At 52.9% G+C, this 19,000-nt stretch overlaps 2 protein-coding genes across 2 annotated transcripts in view; one reads left to right on the top strand and one right to left on the bottom strand.

Annotated features, from left to right (window-relative positions):
• HSPG2 (heparan sulfate proteoglycan 2) overlaps positions 1–2,919 on the top strand; it is a 68,096-nt gene extending 65,177 nt beyond the window's left edge. Inside the window, exons 93-98 of the mRNA XM_012650860.1 lie at positions 424–499; positions 587–665; positions 828–898; positions 1,005–1,088; positions 1,483–1,586; positions 1,703–2,919. Of these exons, the coding sequence (XP_012506314.1) occupies positions 424–499; positions 587–665; positions 828–898; positions 1,005–1,088; positions 1,483–1,586; positions 1,703–1,875 (587 nt within the window). The 3' untranslated portion in view covers positions 1,876–2,919. The remainder of the gene's footprint in view (positions 1–423; positions 500–586; positions 666–827; positions 899–1,004; positions 1,089–1,482; positions 1,587–1,702) is intronic.
• On the bottom strand, positions 2,124–13,258 carry LDLRAD2 (low density lipoprotein receptor class A domain containing 2). The gene is made up of 6 exons (XM_012650859.1): positions 13,177–13,258; positions 11,300–11,734; positions 7,721–7,852; positions 3,684–3,845; positions 3,438–3,557; positions 2,124–2,353 (listed from the first exon to the last, which is right to left on the bottom strand). Exons 1-6 carry the CDS (start codon positions 13,256–13,258, stop codon positions 2,124–2,126), a joined length of 1,161 nt encoding a protein of 386 aa, XP_012506313.1.
• Positions 13,259–19,000: the final 5,742 nt, after the last annotated feature.

Below are 19,000 nucleotides of genomic sequence, written 5' to 3'. Positions count from 1 at the left end.
TAACATGTGCTTATTTATTAACACGTTAAATAGCAAGATCTAGTGGTGCTCTTCATAAGCTACTGCAACTTCAAAATAATAACAAGTGTACATGATATTTTGAAATATTTGCAGCTGCTGTAATGTGATAAGCAGATATTAGTGACAAAGTCACAGGTCCTGGCACTACTACTTTGGTTTGTAGCCTGCGTCTATAATTAAAGGAACTGCTAACTGTCAGTGAGAAGTGAGTGGAAATAAAGTTACAATGTTTCCCACACAGTTCGCAGGCCCCTGAATTCTGTCCACAGCCCCCTTGGGTGTCCGGGGTCAGAGCCCCGGGTAGTCGTACGTGCTGGAGTGGAGGTGGGGGTCCAGGGAACTGACTGGGGACTGACACCTGATGCAGGTGAGCAGGTGTCCCTCCCCTTCCTTCTCCTGCAGATGCCCCTGGGCAGTACGGCGCCTATTTCCATGACGATGGCTTCCTGGCCTTCCCTGGCCGCATCTTCTCCAGGAGGTGAGACAGGTGTTGGGAGAGCCTGTGGGCTCAGTGGGGAGGACCAGAATCTGGGACTTCTGTCCCTCATCCACTCCTCCCCCACAGCCTGCCCGAGGTGCCGGAGACCATTGAGCTGGAGGTTCAGACCAGCACGGCCAGCGGCCTCCTGCTCTGGCAGGGCGTGGTGAGTGTGGGCATGCGGCCTGGGGTCTCAGGGATCCTGAGGCAGGAAGCTGGTCTCCTGGTGGCCAGGTTGGTGGGGAGAGAGGAAGACGGAGGCCACAGGCCTTAGGGGGCCTCAGCTCTCCAGGCTGGGGAGCCCAGAGACCCTGTGCTTCCCTGGCAGGAAGTGGGAGAGGCCGGCCGAGGCAAGGACTTCATCAGCCTTGGGCTTCAGGATGGGCATCTTGTCTTCAGGTGGGTCCTGGCACCTGGCCCCTCCCCTCCCTTCCCTGCCTCCCAGCTCCCCACCCCACTCCAGGCCTGCCCCAGCTCACACTCTCTTGGGCTTATGTGACTGCAGCTACGAGCTGGGTAGTGGGGAGGCCCGCCTTGTCTCTGAGGACCCCATAAATGATGGCGAGTGGCACCGGGTGACAGCACTGCGGTAAGGGAGCCAGCTGGGCCCAAGATTCTGGAGCGGGGCAGGATGCCACCCCATGCAGGGAGGCAGGCATGGAGCTCTGGGAGACAGAACTTGAAGCTGGGGGAGGGGGAGACCACCCTAGGCAGAGCACAGATTTCCAGGCCGGACAGAGCTCCACAGGGTGGGGGCGGGCGAGCCCCCTGGGGGGAAGCAACGTGGGCAGGGGCCGAGGAAGCTGTTTTTGTGGGGCTGGATCTCTCATGGGGTGGGGCGGGGCCAGGGCATGAAGAAAGCTCAGGGAGCCGGAGGCGGACTTCTCTGTCTGGACTCTCAGTGCCGAAAGGGTGGGACTCTCTTGTGGGGGGGAGAGGACGGGGGCGTCTGTGGTAAAGGGCCTGACCCAGTCCCGCTGCAGGGAGGGCCGGAGAGGCTCCATCCAGGTTGACGGTGAGGAGCTGGTCAGTGGCCAGGCCCCAGGCCCCAACGTGGCAGTCAACGCCAAGGGCAGCATCTACATCGGTAAGTCCTGGGCACGGGCCTCCGTGTGGGCCCAGAGCCCCTCCTCACTCCCATGGGCCATGCTCACCCCTGGGGGTTCCCGAGCCCACAGTCTTTCTCCTCTCCTCTCCCTGCAGGCGGAGCCCCCGACGTGGCCACGCTGACCGGGGGCAGGTTCTCCTCGGGCGTCACAGGCTGCATCAAGAATCTGGTGCTGCACTCGGCCAGGCCCGGCGCCCCACCCCCGCAGCCCCTGGACCTGCAGCACCGCGCCCAGGCAGGGGCCAACACACACCCCTGCCCCTCTTAGGCATCCGCCGGCCCCACACGGACTCCCGGGCAGCGCCCCAGCCCGACAATGTCGAGTATATTATTATTAATATTATTATTATGAATTTTTGTAAGAAACTGAGGCAATGCCACGCTTTGCTGCTACCGCCCTGGGCTGGACTGGAGGTGGGCGCGCCACCCCCACACACACACACAGCTGGGCAGAGCCACAGGGCTGACAGGCAGGGCAGGTTGGATGGGAGTGGGTGCCGCGGAAGGCCACCAGGACTAGGGATCAGGCACGGTGGCTGCATAGGCCCAGAACTGCCCCCACTCCCCCTCCCGGATGGGGCCCCCCAAGGCAGAGCCGGACTGCCCACTTCTGCAGCCCGTGGGCAGTCCTCGTTCCTGTGAGGGCCCACCTCGGCCACAGCCTTGTGCCTCACCAGCTACCTGAGACGGGATGTCGCAGGAGCCTTCGCCACCCTCTCTGGGCTGGGAATTCTCTTTAGTGCCAGCTGTGGAGCAAAAGGCAGCTCACCCCTGGGCAGGCGACCCCCTAGCCCTACCAGCCCATGTCCCAGCCCCCCGACACAGCCAGCCGGGCCACTGCCCCTGGCAGCCTCCTCCCTCCTTCCCCTGCGCCCTCCTGGCCTGCATTCCCGCCCCCCCCAACACACAGCCAGGGCCCCTCCCTGAGGGGCTGCAAGGGAAACCCCACCCCAACTCTACAGGAGCTGCTATAGGCAGAGCCCGGCACTGAGAGGGTCTCCCTGCCCACACCAGGCCACATCCCCCACTCATCTGGAAGTGAAGGCCCAGGGGACTCGCGGGGGAGCTGTTGGCCGTCAGGAAGAGTTAGTGCCTTGGGTGGGGGGAGCCAGGACTCAGACTGGGAGGGTTAGGAGGGGATAAGACAGCCCTGCCCCATCTGTGGGAGCCTGAGGACGCCCTGGGGGGTAAGTGCCCTCCTCCCAGCGGCCCCCAGACTGTGGGGTTGGGACGCCTGGCCTCTGTGTCCTAGAAGGGACCCTCCTGTGGTCTTTGTCTTGATTTTTCTTAATAAACGGTGCTATCCCCGCCAGGGGTCTCCTGTGTCTTTGACTAGGGCTTGACCCAGTGGAGCTTTCAGGTGGGGCAGGGTGGGGCAGGGTGGGGCAAAGTGGGGCTGGAAGTGAAGCAAGGCGGCCTTAGGTTAGCAAGGCCCCCACTGCTTGCCCTGGGCATGGAGGTCCTGCCATTTCCTGGTCCAGCCCAGCGCCAGCCGCCACCCAAGCTGTAGGGCTTACTGTGTGCAAGTTACCTCCTGTGGCCCTCAATGACCCTGTGGGGCAGGAATCGTCCTATTTTCCAGAGGGGCAGACCAAGTCTCAGAGAGTTAGGTGACCTGTCCAAGGTCAGACAGCCAACTGGCGATTAGAACCCAGGCTCCATCAGACCCCAGAGCCTCCTTGCTCCGATGCACGCAGCCTTTCTAGGGGTGGCCTCCCTGATCCTGGAAAGTTGGTCCACTTGGCTGCAGCCCCCCAGGGGCGACCTGGCCGGGATGCATGTAGCAGGTGGTGCAAGCTGCACTGCAGCTGAGGCGGAGGTCGTGGGCACCAGGTTGCCGTTGCCAGGCCAGCCGGCCCGGGGAGCAGCAGCACCAGAGGAAGCCCATGAGGAGGCCGGCAGAGGCCAGGAGCAGCAAGGAGGCCACTGCCACCCCCCGGAACTGGGGGCCTGCGGGAAAAGAGGGTCCACTCAGGCCTCAGCCTGGGCCTGCTGCCCCCGTACCCATCACCTGGAGAGGGACAAGTGTGGTTTGGTGGGAAGAGCAGGAGCGGGTTGTAACCAAGAGCCATCTACCTTCTAGAGTTGCGTTCTGTCGCGCTGGGTTCCCGCCTGCGGCGGGGCTGCTCTCAGCTGCAGTCCAGAGGGGGCCGGCAGATCCGAGAGGCAGGAAGAGAGTCGGGGGCTTGGAGGCACCAGCGTCTGTACTGCCAGTCTGGCTGGGCCCCAGAGAGGGACCTGCAGCGGGAAAGAACAGAACACACACAGGGCTGCCCTTTCTGGGGCACTTCTGTGTTGTATTTAATCCTCACAAGACTTCTCTGAGTTTGTCACTGTTAGTATTTCCATTTTGCAGAGAGGTTAAGTCACTGGCCAAGGTCACACAGCTGGAAGTGACAGGGGAGGACTTGAGCTCGCACGGTCTCGCTCCAGGGCTCGGGGTTCATGGGTGAGCTGCTTCTCAAGGAAGGAGATGCACGTGCCTTGAGCATTTGCTGTGCACCGAGCACCACGCTCCGTGCTGGGCCCTTTCCCTACGGTGTTTCACTTACGGTTTACAACTCTGAAAGGTCAGGTGTATCATCCTGTTTGACAGGTAAGGAAACTGAGGCATGGACAGGTTCATTCTTCCATTCATCTGACTAGTCTTTCTCGAGCATCTCCTATACCTCAGACGTTGCTCTAGCGATTGGGGGAGACAACAGTGAGCAAAATAGACAAAAAGGTCTTCGTGGAACCGCCAGTTTAGCATGGGGAGACACAAAACACATTAACAGGCCGGGCGCGGTGGCTCACGCCTGTAATCCTAGCTCTCTGGGAGGCCGAGGCGGGCGGATTGTTTGAGCTCAGGAGTTCAAGACCAGCCTGAGCAAGAGCGAGACCCCGTCTTTACTAAAAATAGAAAGAAATTAATTAGACAACTAAAAACATATAGAAAAAATTAGCCGGGCATGGTGGCGCATGCCTGTAGTCCCAGCTACTCGGGAGGCTGAGGCAGGAGGATCGCTTGAGCCCAGGAGTTTGAGGTTGCTGTGAGCTAGGCTGACGCCACGGCACTCACTCTAGCCCGGGCAACAAAAGCGAGACTCTGTCTCAAAAAAAAAAAAAAAAATCACATTAACACAGCGTAGGTCAAATGCAGACAGGGGCTATAGAGAGAACTCACACAGGGGAAGGGGACAGGGCATGTTGGCTGGGGCAGGCTCACTATTTTCTTGTCGTGGTAAAATATACATAGCAGTTATAGCTGTACACATAGCATTTTAACCGCGCCTAGTGTACAACTCAGTGGCACTAAGTACGTTCACATGTTGTGTAACCATCACCACCATCCATCTCCAGAACTTTACCTTCCCAAACTGAAACTCCATGTCCATTAAACAATCACTCTCCAGACCTCCTCTCCCCAGCCCCTCGGGGCCAGAGTTCTATTCTCTGCCTCTGTGATTTTGGCTACTCTGGTACCTCATATAAGTGGAATCATACAGTATTTATTTCACTTAGCACGTCCTCAGGGTTCATCCATGTGGTCACTTGTGTCAGAATGTCCTTCCTTTTCAAGGCTGAATAATATTCCATTGTGTGGATAGACCACACTTTGTGTTCCCATTCATCTGCAGGTGGACACAGGGTTGCCATTGCTATACAAAGGGGTCAGGAAAGAACTTAGACCCATAGTTAAGCAGAGACCTGCCTGGAGGCAAAGGAATGAGCAGCAGATCCCTGAAGAAAAGGCTTACAGGTGGCAGAAGTAGCCAGTGCAGAGGCCAGTAGGCAGGACAAGGCTGGAGTGTGGAAGGTCCCGCGAGGGGCCAGTGCAGAGGGGTCCAGGGCGGGTGGAGGGGGCGGGGCCAGAAGGGGCGGGGCCCGATCACGCATGACCCGTGGCCCCTGGAAGGCTTCACTTTCTGAGTGAGATGAGTCAGCGGAGGGTTTGAGCACAGGAGTGATGATCTGATTTAATGTTTTAAAAGGCTCCTTTGGCAGGAAAGCGGAACTCATAACTCCCCACTCAAGTGTGGGCTGCACATAGTGACTTCCAAAGAGAACAGTATGGAAATAGGGGCAGAAAATAGCAGTGGAGAACCTGACACGCACGGCCTTAGCCAGGTGGTCAAGGTCAACATCAACAGTTGTGGATCGTGTCGTGTGTACCTTGGAGATGATGTGATGAAAGCGGCACTTCCCATAACCTGTGACCACAGCCTCATCATGAGAAAAATACCAGACGAACCAATAGGGGGGATTCATCCTACAAACTGCCGGAGCGGTACCCCTCAAAACCACCAAGGTCATCAAAAACAAGGAAGTCCTGAGAAACTGCCCCTGCCAAGTGGAGCCTAAAGAGACACAAAACCAAATCCAAATCCAGGCTGGGCACTGTGGCTCATGCCTGTAATCCCAGCACTTTGGGAGACCAAGGCAGGAGGATAACTTGAGGCCAGGAGTTTGAGACCAGCCTGGGTCTCAGCAAAAGAGACCCCGCCTCTACAAAAAAAATTTTTAAATAAAAAAATTAGCTGGGCACTGTGGCTCATGCCTGTAATCCCAGCACTTTGGGAGACCAAGGCAGGAGGATAGCTTGAGGCCAGGAGTTTGAGACCAGCCTGGGTCTCAGCAAAAGAGACCCCGCCTCTACAAAAAAATTTTTAAATAAAAAAATTAGCTAGGCGTTGGAGTGCACACTTGTAGTCCCAGCTACTCAGGAGGCTGAGGCAGGAGGATCACTGGAGCCCAGGAGTTCGAGGCTGCAGTGAGCTATGATCGTGCCACTGCACTCCAGCCTGGGAGACAGAATGGAGCCCTGTCTCAAAAATAAATAATAAATAAGTGAAATCGAGTGCTGGGTATAGGAGAATTTTCTGTACTATCTTCTCAGTTGTTTTGTAAATCTAAAACTGCTCTAAAAAGTAGTTTATTGAAAGGAAAGGAAAAAAAGAAGGCTTCTCTGGGCTTCTGTGGGAAGACTGCGGTCTCGAGGGCCAAGGTCAGAAGGAAGGACACCGGTTCAGGTGCCGTTACAACACTCTGGATGAAAGCCGGTGGCGGCTCAGACCTGGTGACAGCAGATCAGCTGTGAGAAGGGTCAGGGACTGGAGAGCTTTCAGAGGACTTGTTGGCGGCTTGGTTATGGGCTGAGAAAAAGGAAGGAGCCAAGAGTGACTGAACAGTCTGGGGACTGAGCGACTGGAACGTGAAGGTGCCGCTCGGTGAGAGGAGCGAGGTGGGGGCAGGGCTGGGGGTCAGAAGTCCTGACTGAGGCGAGTTCAGCTGGAGATGCTGGCTACACATCCACGTGGAGACATCGAGCATGGAGGCGGTTATGTGACTAGAGCTCAGGGACGAGTCCAGCCGGCCATATCCTATAAATAACACCACCAAGGGAAGGAAAGAGCCAGGATGGAGGAGAAGGGGACACAGGACCTGGACCCGGTGGGGCAAAGCACAGAATGTCAGGGAAGTAACCAGCAACTGCCAAGGAGGCTGAGCAGGGCCTTGGGGAGGTAAGTGTGTGGGGTCCTGAGAAACTGGGTTTCACCTCAGCTAGGTGTTTTTTTGCAGTGAACGACCCGTTCGACTGTATGTGGTAGCCCTGCCTCCATCCCACTCCTGACTGGGGACGAGTGGGTGGGTGAAACACCTCTAGATCTCCAGGAAGATTATTCCCGGGTGATCTATTCTGGTCCCCCACCATTTCTTCTCTCTAAACCTTGGTTTCCCCATTTGTAAAATGTGGGAGTCAGACTGGATTGATGGCTTTCAAGGTATGTCTTGAGGGTGACACTCGGAGCCCTCAGAGAGACATCAGTCAGCCAGGGCCGGAGGTCCCCACGTCCAGCTAAGCAGAAGATCTCCCCTTTCTAGGTCTTGGGCCTCTGCCAGGTCCCATTTAGGAAAAGTGTCTGCTACTAAACCGTCATTTTGAAACAGCTGGATTAGATGATCGCTAGCATCGTTCTAGCTAACTGCTCTGACCCTCACACCGCCTTCCTCTCTCCTGCTGTGCCCCTGCCTCCCACCTCCCCTCTGCGGCCCTGCTGCAGGGAAGGGGCGTGGGGACCAGGCTTCCCTCCTGGCTGCTCAGCAGGGCCCAGGCCTCCCTGGTCACTGACCTCCGCAGTCAGCTGGTGGCCGGGAGCTCTGGTCACTTCCGTCACCGCAGTTCTCCATGCCCCAGTGATCACACACCAGGCTCGGAGGGATGCACCTGCCATTCCGACAGCGGAAGTAGGCACCACAAGGTCCTGGGGGAGGAGGGAAGCCTGACATGAGGATCCTGGATCAGGCCCATGACACAGCAGGGCGTGTGGCCCTACAGTGACAGAACGTGGGAGTGGGGTGGGAGAGAGCTGTTACCATGTGCATGGAGACAAGAATATGGGTGAATGTCTCCTGGGCAGGAAGGGTCCTATCATGAGGAGGAAGAGGAGGAGGAAGAGGAGGGGAGGGGGGATGGTGACTAACAGTTACTGAGTTCCTGTTCTGTGCCAGGCATGGTTCTAAACTGGCCCATTTAGTCCTCACAGTAACCCGATAGGGTAAGTACTGTCATTAGTAGCTCCATTTTAGAGATAAGAAGACTGAAGCACAGGGAGGTTAGGTCACTCGACTAAGGCCACACAGCTTATATCTAAGTCCCAGGCAGGCTGGTGCTGGAGCCCGTGCGCCTAAACCTTGTGGCACACAGGGGGTGTGAGTGTGTGTGCACATGTGTGCGCTCGCACACTCTACGGTATCCCAGCAAACCTGAACACTTCCAGCAAACACTTGCTCTTGGCTTTGCACTTGCCCTCCACTCCACCCGGAACTCTCTTCCCCAGGGAACTGCATGGCTTGCTCCCTTCGGATCTCCACTCAGCTGTTACTTTATCCTTAGGCCTTCCCCACACCACCCCTCCCCCGGCCCTCCCACCCTCCGTACCCTGACATGGGTCCCTCTACAGCACCCGCCACCATCCACAGAGCATGGATTTACTTGATTATTTGTTTATGGTTTGTCTCTCTACCAGAATGTCAGCTCCAAGAGCGCAGGCATTTCTCTCGTTCATTGCTGTATTCCTAAAGCCTAGAACAGCACCTGGCGCATAGCAGGTGCTCAACACTGATTAAATGAATGAATACACCAGGTGGGAGAATTGTACGACTCAGCACACAGGGCGCGGCAGACAAGCTGGCTCACCCAGCATCCCGTGCTGTGGAGAAAAGCTAGTTCAGGTGGGAATGACCCACACCAGGCTCAGAGGCGGACATGGGACTTAGGCCTGGCCAATCAGGGTATTCCATTTCCCTGCCGTGGGAACGGACACGTGACTCACACAACTAATCAGATTTTTCACCAGCACTTTCGCTACAGCCATCAGAAATGATGCTTGCTCTCTGTTTCATGAGATTGGAGCTGTAAGGGTGATTATGAACTTGGAGCTTCAGGGTCACCTGGCTGCCAAGTAAAAACAGCAGCTGCCTGAGATGGAAGCCAATCAGATCCACACAATGCAAAGAGAGAGAACAACGAGACAGAGCCCAGGGGACATTACTTGAACTTCTGGATCCAGCTATATCTGAACAAATAACTCAATATTCCAGCTATTGGAGGTTTCCCCTCAAATTCTCCTTTGGCTGAAGGCAACTTGAGTTTGGTTGGTTTCTGTCATTTGCAAATGAAAGTGAATAATATATAGAGGGTGTGTAGGTGGCCGGGTGCCATGGCACACACCCGTAGTCCCAGCTACTTGGGAGGCTGAGGTGAGAGGATCACTAGAGCCCAGGAGTTTGAGACCAGCCTGGGAAACACAGCAAGACTCCCTTAAAACTCAGCTGGGTGTGGTGGCGCACACCTGTAGTCCCAGCTACTCAGGAGGCTGAGGTGGGAAGATCGCTTGAGCCCAGAAGTTCAAGGCCGCAGTGAGCTATGATGGCTCCACTGCACTCCGGCCTGGGCAACAGAGTGAGACTCCATCTCTAAAAAAGAATAAAAGGTGTGTAGGTGTGAGAGTGAAGTCCATGAGAGAGAAAACACAGACAGTAGCACGGTAACATATGGAAAGTCCTACGTGTGTGCACGAGCAGGCAGGCTGTGCCTGCAGGTGTGAGTGACTGGGACTGCGTGTGGCCCAAAGACGTGCAATGAACCTTCCCTCATTCAGAAGGATCTAAGGAAGCCAGAGCTGCAAGAGGGCTTCGCCACTGCCACCTTCTTTTTGGAGCCCATTCCTGCTAAACACAGAGCAGCTGCAAAATTCTCGGCCTCCCCGGCTGACAGTTGCACCCCATAGGAGGGCAAAGCCACAGAACAGGGAAGAGGGAGGAAGGACGGGAGGAAGGGAGGTGGTGATTTCTAATCAGCTGGTGAGAGTGTTTAAAAAGCAACATAATAGGAACCTGGCATGCTACAGCCTACAGCACCCGGAGAGGGGGACCCCAGGCGCCATCAGCTATGGCCTCAATGATTTAGGGTACAAATTTTATATAGTTTATTCCAGAGCCATAGACACTCATAGAGAAGAGAACAAGAGTCTAAAATCCAAAATTCAGACCACGAACTATTTATTCCAGGGAAGGAGAAAGGTGGGACTTGACTAAGGAGACAAGGTGGCTGGAATGGAAGCTCTCTGACCAGCTCAGTGCTAAAGGGCTGGCCAGGGCCTGCTACGCCAAGGTCTAGTTCTCGGTGAACGTGTGGTGGCTCTCAGAGACCCCATGTTCTTGCCTTAAAGTGCTCACAATCCCATGTTTGATTCTCCAGGCTGGATATTTTGCCAGGGCTCACGATAAAGCTTCTCCATGGTTTTGGAATCTTCTGAACCTTGGCAGCTCATCTGCTTGCCGTCACTGGAGACAGCCTCTGCTGTGACACCAGCAAGTGACTCCAGTTCTAGGGGAACCTGCTGGGGCTAAAGCCTTGAACTCAGTTTCAGCTGAAGGACACACACCGGCATGAACGCCCAGCTGCTTTGCTTGTGAGCAGGGAGGCCTTGGGCGCTTCGCCCCTCTGAGCGTGTTCCCCCATCTGCAAATACTGGGATGAGAACACCGCCCCGGCAGAGCTGCTGTGGCACAGATGAGATCCGGCAGCAAAGGGCCAAAGGCAACGCTTAATACTCGAGTATGATTCATTTCAGTCCCAAGAGGTCCCCCCTCCTCGCTAAGAGGGTTTCTGTTACTTCCAGTCACCAGAGCCCTAGCCATGCCCTTCTGCAGATATCTGAAGGGCGGAGCTGGGACAGAGGGGCCCTTGTGAACGTGAGAGTGCGTGAGTGTGTGTAAGTGTGCGAGGTGGCATTGTGTGGGCCTGAGGCGTAAGTGATGTGAATTGTGCATGCGTGTGCAGTGTGCGAGAGGCAGTGAGTGTGGGGGGGATGTGTGTACAAGGTGGCGGGTCATGTGGATGTGCCTTGTGTGTGAGCGTGTGGCTGTCACTGTGAGGTGTGCACGTGTGTGAGTGTGTATACACCAGGGGCTGATGGGGCAGTCTGGTGCACACATGCACGGGAGCCAGATTTATGGGGTTGGCTCTTTGGGTCTGGAATATCTGTCCCTTACTGGGAGCCTCCAGCGGTCACCACCTCCTCTACTCAGTAGGCCCCAGCCCCTCCACTTCCCGCGCTCCCCGTGTCGGGGGCCATTCCCCTGCGGCAGCAGCCCCCGTGCTGCCCCCCACTGTGGCCCCGTCCTGGCCCTCAGCCCAAACTCACCCGACCGGAAAGAGGTGACTTCGCCCACGAAGTCCACGCGGGGCTGGCGGCCTCTCGTGACCAGGCGCAGGCCTAGGAAGGGTCCGGAGGATGCCACCGGGGCGGGGATGGTCAGGCCGCAGACAGGGGCCCCCAGGGCCCGGGGCGCCCCCGGCGAGCCCTCGTAGAACTGCAGGAAGGAGCCGGGGGCGCATGGGTCCGCCGGCGCCGGGGAGGAGGCGCTGGGAGCTGGGGACACGGGAGACGCTGGGGTCAGGCTGTAGACCAGGAAGAAGCGGAACTGGAAGCGGATCCTGTCGCCGGGCGCCGCGGCCTGCACCCAGAGCCGGCAGTCGGTGTCCGGAGCCACGAAGTAGAATCTGCGCGACTCAGAGTGCGAGCGCAGCAGCAGCCCGTCCCCCTGCCACGTCTGCCCGCACAGGGCCACCAGGTCGGCTGCGGCGAAAAGGACGGACGTTGGAGCGACGAGGCGAGATCCCAAACCTGTCTACCAATAAATTGGTGCCAAACCCTACCAATAAATTAATTAAGAACACATTTTGTTTTTCAGAGCTCTTTGTATTTTAGAATTGCAAATAAAGCATCGTAGACATGTGTGTGCACAGGCCATATAGGACAGTGCCTGGCATTTAATGGGTGTTTGAGAAGTGTTAGCTACTACCATCCTACTCAAGGATGGAGTAGACACATTTGGGTGCCTGCCCACCCAGCAGCCATCCCCTGCTTCTTCTTGCTAAAAGAATCAAGCCTTGTAATCCTGATTTTATTTGCCACGTTTAGGGGTTGGTATGTGACCCAGTGGATCAGGCCGATGAGACTTAACAAGAGGTCTGCTGGAAGTTCCTGGGAAAGGTTTTCCTCCCTGATTAAAAAACAAAAAAAGGAGGGGTGTGTGGAGAGCTGTGTGATGAGGAAGCTGCTTTTCTTCCTGCTCTCAAAAGCTGTGACTGAGGATGAGACATCCAGAGCTTCCGCGGCCATCCAGAGAGCAGGTCACGAGAATCACAGAGAAACACTGACACAGTTGAGCTGCTGAATTAACCATCTCTGGAATCACCTGTGGCCACTCTTCTTCAGTGAAATAATAAATGTCCTTATGGTTTAAGCCCTGTTTAGTTTGGTATTTGTTACTGATAGCCCAAAACATCCTCAGTGATACAAGGTTGTCGTGAGGATTGAATACGATAAAGTGTAAGTGCCCAAACCAGCTCTGATCTTCGTAAGGACAGAGAGTGAAGAGGAGGCAGGTTTTCTGGGCAAGGCAGGGGCACCAGTGGGTGCTTGGGGACCAGCCAGAATGTGGGTCTTTGGAGAAGAAATCCGTCACCAGGCCTCGGGATGTGGGAGCATTTTCCTGTACTTGCATAGAGCTACTAAAGCCAGAGCCCACCCTGGAGACACATGGGGCAGCGGTGGGGTTTACAGGGTGACTGAATTGGGCACCTTTTATGTGCCAGGCACTGCCTAAGTGTCTTGCGTGGTCTATCTCATCTTGTATGCACAATAATAATTGTCTCTTTAGGGGCACGGGCCTATTATTATCTCACTTTACTGAAGAAACTGAGACTTAGAGAGCTGAAATGACAATCTCAAGCGTACAAATGTAGGAAGTGGCCGAGCGAGTGTGCGAACGCAGGGTAGTCTGACTCCAAAGCCCTCGGTATTTTCCACTGTTAGGACCCAAGGGCTGTCCGGCCCACCCCCAGATCCCTGCTTCTGGGCGACATGGAGCTCCAGCCTTCCAAAGATTTTCCCAGCCTCCTCCAACTAAAAGGTCCCAGCCTATCAGGGTGACTGCTGATTAGGGAAACACAGTCTCTAAGGGTGGTGGGGGCCCGAGTCTCTGGGGTGCCCCAGCTGAGCCCCCTCGCACTCACCTGTCTCCAGAGCAGACACAGTCAGGGCAGCTGCCCCCAGGAGGAGCAGCCTTTGGGGCAGCTGCGGAAGACGAGCCTCCATCCAGGCTCTGCTGTGCCCAGCAACGGGGCAGAATCTTCAGTTTGGGGTCTCTGGGGAGACTGGGGTGCGGGAGGCTGGCAGGACACAGGAGCAGGGGAGGCAAGTGCACCAGCTCCTCTGGTCTCTTCGCTGTGATCTTTGTGCTCCCCGTTCCAGATCTTCCTCCTTTGGATCAGGATTGTGTCTAGGGGTTGCCATGGAGATTTGGGGCCAGGGCTGGAGCCTGGAGAGAGACGGCAGGGAGATGTCTGCTCACACCCTGCCAGACAGGACTGAGGCCACTCAGATCCGGTATAGCCACAGGTCTCCTGGGAGGGGGACCCACTGCCTCAGAGAGCTGCCGCCTTCCTAAATAAGTTGGCACCTTAGGGACTGAGCTTGAGGGAGGTCCAGGACACCAAAGGAGCCTCTCTCCTAGAGAGGGCCTTGAGAGAGGGCCTCCTGTGGTGAAGGAACACTGGAACTGAAGTCTGCTCTATTACTAACAAAGTATTCCTGCCTCAGGGCCTTTGCACTCGCAGTTCCCTCTCCCTGGAGTGCTCTTCTCCCACAGTGGTCCGCAGCTGGCTTCTTCACATCCTCAGGGTGCGGCTCACATGTCACCTCCACAGACCATACTTCTCTGACCACCTCTCAATCTAAATTAGCCCTCTACCCCCTTGTCACTCAATCACATCTCCCCAAATGTATCATCTTGGCACTCTCTGGAATTTCCCTTATTGATTTCTTGTTGTATATATTGTCCATTGTCTCCCACTAAAACTATGTTCCTGCCAGGCATGTTGGCTCAGCCTATAGTCCCAGCTATTCAGGAGGCTGAGGCAGGAGGATCGCTTGAGCCCGGGAGTTCGAGGCTGCAGTGAGCTATGATTGTGCCGCTGCCCTCTAGCCTGGGTGACGAAGTGAGACCTTGTCTCTAAAAATATATATACATACATACATATATAAAATTATGTTCCATGAGTGAATTGTTGACTTCTGAACCCCTAGGCCATAGCACTGTGCCTGGCACAGAGCAGGGATCCAGGAAATAAAGAAAAAATAAATATATGCACTGAGCAAACGACCTCTCTTTTTCTGGGTTTTACTTCCCCATGTGTAAAATAAAGAGCTTGGACTCATTCAGGCTTTTCCAAAATGTGTTATTAGTAGAACAATTTGTTTCAAAAGTTATCTTACATGGAACCTTAATATATAAAACAGAAACTTTGGCCGGGCGCGGTGGCTCACGCCTGTAATCCTAGCTCTCTGGGAGGCCGAGGCGGGTGGATTGTTTGAGCTCAGGAGTTCAAAATCAGCCTGAGCAAGAGCGAGACCCCGTCTCTACTAAAAATAGAAAGAAATTAATTGGACAACTAAAAATATATATAGAAAAAATTGGCCTGGCATGGTGGCGTATGCCTGTAGTCCCAGCTACTCGGGAGGCTGAGGCAGGAGGATCTCTTGAGCCCAGGAGTTGGAGGTTGCTGTGAGCGAGGATGACACCACGGCACTCTAGCCTGGGCAACACAGTGAGACTCTGTCTCAAAAAAATAAATAAATAAATAAATAAAACAGAAACTTTTCAAGCCTTAGTATCTTCCTCTGTAAAATGGGATAATGAGAGTTCCAAGTACATAGTTACACCATAAGGATTAAGTAACTTAACAAAAGCGGGGTACTTAGAATAGCGTCTATCATTATAGTAAAGTGCCTAATGCATGCCAGCTTGATGACTCTTAATTTCATCATTATTATTATTTAAACAGAGGTGATCCATGTTTCAAGTGGGGCAGGGAAGGAGCTACAGCATCCCCCAGCCGTAGCCCCTGAGACACCATCCCAAAATCCAAGGACTCCATGTGAAGGTTAGAACCTCTGGACCATACACTCTCTGACGGTTCTCCCCGCTGGAGCTGACATGTGATGCGACCTTGATTTCCTACTGTGTATGATGTCCGAGGCTAGGTCACAGGGAACTCTGAGAGGACTCTAATCTGCCCTCGGCAGGAGGGTATTTATCATGAAGCTCATGAAGTTTAAGCTTTACGACCCACCCCTTGCATGGGATTACACGTTTTCACAAAATCTGCAAAGTAAGAATGGGCACAGACTTTCAGTTTTGCAAGATGAAAAGTTCTAGAGATCTGTTGCATAATAATGTGAATATACTTAACACTACTGAACTGTACGCTTAGAAATGGTTAAGAAAGTATATTCTATGTTATGTGTTTCTTACCAAAATTTTTAAAAATTTTGCAAACATACAGAAATTTAGGGCCGGGCAGGATGTCTCAGGCCTGTAATGGCAGCACTTTGGGAGGCCAAGGTGGAAGGATGGCTTGAGCCCAGGAGTTTGAGACCAGCGTGGGCAACATAGTGAGACCTATCTCTACAAAAAATAAAAGAATTAGCCGGGCATGGTGGCACACACCTGTAGTCCCAGCTACTTGGGAGGCTGAGTGAAGAGGATCACTTGAGCCCAGGAGTTACAGTGAATCATGATTGTGCCACTGCACTCCAGCCTGGACAATAGAGTGAGACCCTATGTCTAAAAAAAGGAAAAGAAAAAGAAATTTTAACCATGGTCAGTTCAGACCGCTTTCTCTTTCCACCCCTGACCTCTCCTCCCTCACACCTTACTTCTAATCAGGTGGCCACAGGCATTTGGGAATCTGGCTAAGGGAAGAGAGAGGACAAGCGGCAGTCGGATCTCCTAGTCTAGAGTTCAGGGGTGTAGCGTGGACTGGGGATATCATTTTGGGAGTGGCCCATACACGGATGGTATACAAAGCCATGAGTTGGGGTGAGATTGCCACGGGAGTGAGCACAGGAAAGAAGGGGCTTGGTCCCCTCCTAACTGTCCACTGGTACCCTGGTTCTGGAGGAACATGCCCCTAGGGGGCAGTCTAAGCCAATACAAGAATGAGGAACGCAGCCGTGCATCCCAGAAACAGCTGCTGGGAGGCTGAGGACACCTCCCAGTTTAGAGGCCCAGGATGGTGGCAGCTCTATTAAGAAGCCAAGCATCTCGGGCCTGAGGCCTCGGTGGTCTCTTCCCTCTATGTTCTGGTCACTGAGGAGGAGGACCCCTGCCCCGCCCACTGGGGTGCCTTTATTATTCTCTAAAATGGGTTCACTTCTTAAAGGTTGAGTCTTGGATATGGGCTGATCCTTCTGCATGGAGAATGTCACATCACATCTGTCACATTCTTGCATGCGACACACACTTGGTACTAATAAATAATTATTCATCAACACCAATTCCAAGCCTGGTGCTTTGAATACCCTCAGAAAAGCCATGAGGCAAGCATACTCCTCACCTCTCATATACACATGAAGAAGCTGAAGGCCAGAGACATTAGGGCTATCATTCCAGGTAGCCCAGGAAGTGGGAGGTGAAAGGGGCAGCCTTGCAAAAATAACAGGAAAATACTTAATCCACAATTTCCCCAGTAACAGTTAAAGATCAATCCTATGAGTTCTCTCACTAGCAGGCACCCTGCAGTTCTGTTTTGCACAACTTCTGAGGAGATCTGAATAGACAGAAAAGAGATGTAAATCTCTCTCTTTCAAAATTGTTTTTTGAGAATGTGCTTCTTACAGTCTAAAGAGTTCCTAAGCAAACAACAGGGTGCCAGCTCCCATCCTCAACCATATCTCGAGGACAGAGTCTCATCTCCGGTGATAATCCCTTCTCCAGGAAAAGGCAGGAAACCAACTCTTGGACTTTGACATCCTGTAGCCGCTTTTGTTATCAACTGACAACTGTCACTATTTTTTTTCCTCTTTGTCCCTCTTAAAATCAGCAAGCCACTTGGTTTCAAGGCTGACACCCCCTTCTCTTTCTCTGGGATGCCACACCGTCTCCCTGCTCTCTCTCTCTCTCTGTCCATCTAAAGGATAAAATTAACTTTTTACTTTTACATCTTAATCTCTGCATGAGAAATCTTTCTCCACCTGCACTGTGAACACCCACTAGAGGCTTCCACCCTAACGAGACCATTTCTGTGTGGCACCAGACCCTGTTCCCTTTGTATTCTGTAGTCCCACTTTGACCTTGTGTCCCAAAGTACCTGGCTCCGCACTAGGAGCTGGGTACAGTGATAAAGGACACACCTCTGCCTTTAAGCAGGTGAGAGCCTGGCAGACAAGCAAAGCAAAAGTACAATCCAGCATCTCTGTGGGAACAGAGAGAGGGGAACCCGGCTGCTCTGGAGCAGAGAAGCCAAGAAATAATAAAATGAACAAGTATTAATACAATTAATAAATAATAGTAACACTAATGAAAATATTATCAATGATAAATTAATCATAATTTATTGAGTCACTATTTGGTAGGGATGGTTTTCATGGATTGGCTCACTTATTCATCAAAATAGCCCCATAAAGTGGTATGGGGCACCCATTTTACGGATGAAGAAACTGAGGCACAAAGATGTTATATAACTAGGAAATAGGGAAGCAGAAGGAATTGTCTGAGCTGAAATCTGAAGTCTGGATAGAAGCTAGCGAGGTAAGGAGAAGGTTAACAGTGTTCCAGGCAGAAGGAGATGCACACACAAAGCCTAGAAGGCTTGGGAGAGCCTGTCCTTGTCTGCCTTTACTTAGCAATCTGAGAAAGCGCCTCCTTCTGGTCACACTAAGCTCATGTCCCACACCAGCCAAGCATGGTGTTTAGTTTCAATTCACGGTGGAAGGGAGAGATGAGAATTTGAATTCAGGGTCTGACTTCCAAATTCATGTTCATTCCATGACAACAATGTGAAGCAAGATTTCTCAATATTAAGTCACATGAGAAGACAGTTCTTCCCCTTCTGTTACCCATATATTTATTGGCAGAGGTTGTTAATACCCCCTACAGTAAAAAATTCATGAATGAAATAAAGAGATCACAGTCATCTTTATTAAATTAGAAAAAGAAGGCATAACTAGGCAAATCTAAGTCCCTACGAGTCACTAGTGTGGCCAGAAGAAAAATGGAGATTAACAATAGACAACAGAAATAAAAATAAAGTATAATGGGTAGGCAACATAGTGAGATCCCCATCTCTACAAAAAATTCTAAAAATTAGGCTGGGTGTGGTGGCCCAGGCCTGTAATCCTAACACTTTGGGAAGCGAGGCGGGAGGATCACTTGAGGCCTGGAGTTCAAGACCAGCCTGAGCAAGAGCAAGACCCTGTCTCTACTAAAAAAAATAGAAAGCAATTAGCCGGACAACTAAAAAATATATAGAAAAAATTAGCCGGGCATGGTGGCACATGCCTATAGACCCAGCTACTCGGGAGGCTGAGGCAGGAGGATTGCTTGAGCCCAGGAGTTTGAGGTTGCTTTGAGCTAGGCTGATGCCATGGCACTCTAGCCCAGGCAACAGAGCGAGACTCTGTCTCAAAAAAAAAAAAAAAAGAAAGAAAGAAAAGAAAAGAAAAAAACAGTAGTTAACTAGAAAATTCAAATTATATATATGGCTCATATTTCTATTGGACAGTGCTGAAACAGATAATTCTTTCAATTAATTTATAGCAAAGGGAGCCAAGAAATGAGGAGGAAGATAGAGGGGGACTTAGCATAACTGACCATTCCCCTCTTCTTTAAACTTTTCCTCCCTAAGTTTCTGAGATACTCAATTCTTATGATTCTCCTTATATCTAACAGTTGTTTCTTCTGCACCTTCTTCCTTCTTTCTCCTCTTCCAGTCACTTCCTAGGTGAAGGAGCAAGCTCCGTAGCTGTGTGGGGGAAAGTGTTCCAGGCAGGGGAAAC

The sequence above is a fragment of the Propithecus coquereli genome, unplaced genomic scaffold (genome assembly GCF_000956105.1).
Source record: "Propithecus coquereli isolate 6110/MARCELLA unplaced genomic scaffold, Pcoq_1.0 Scaffold341, whole genome shotgun sequence".
In the NCBI taxonomy this organism is placed as follows: Eukaryota; Metazoa; Chordata; class Mammalia; order Primates; family Indriidae; genus Propithecus; species Propithecus coquereli.
This window is presented reverse-complemented; position numbering and strand designations above follow the sequence as displayed.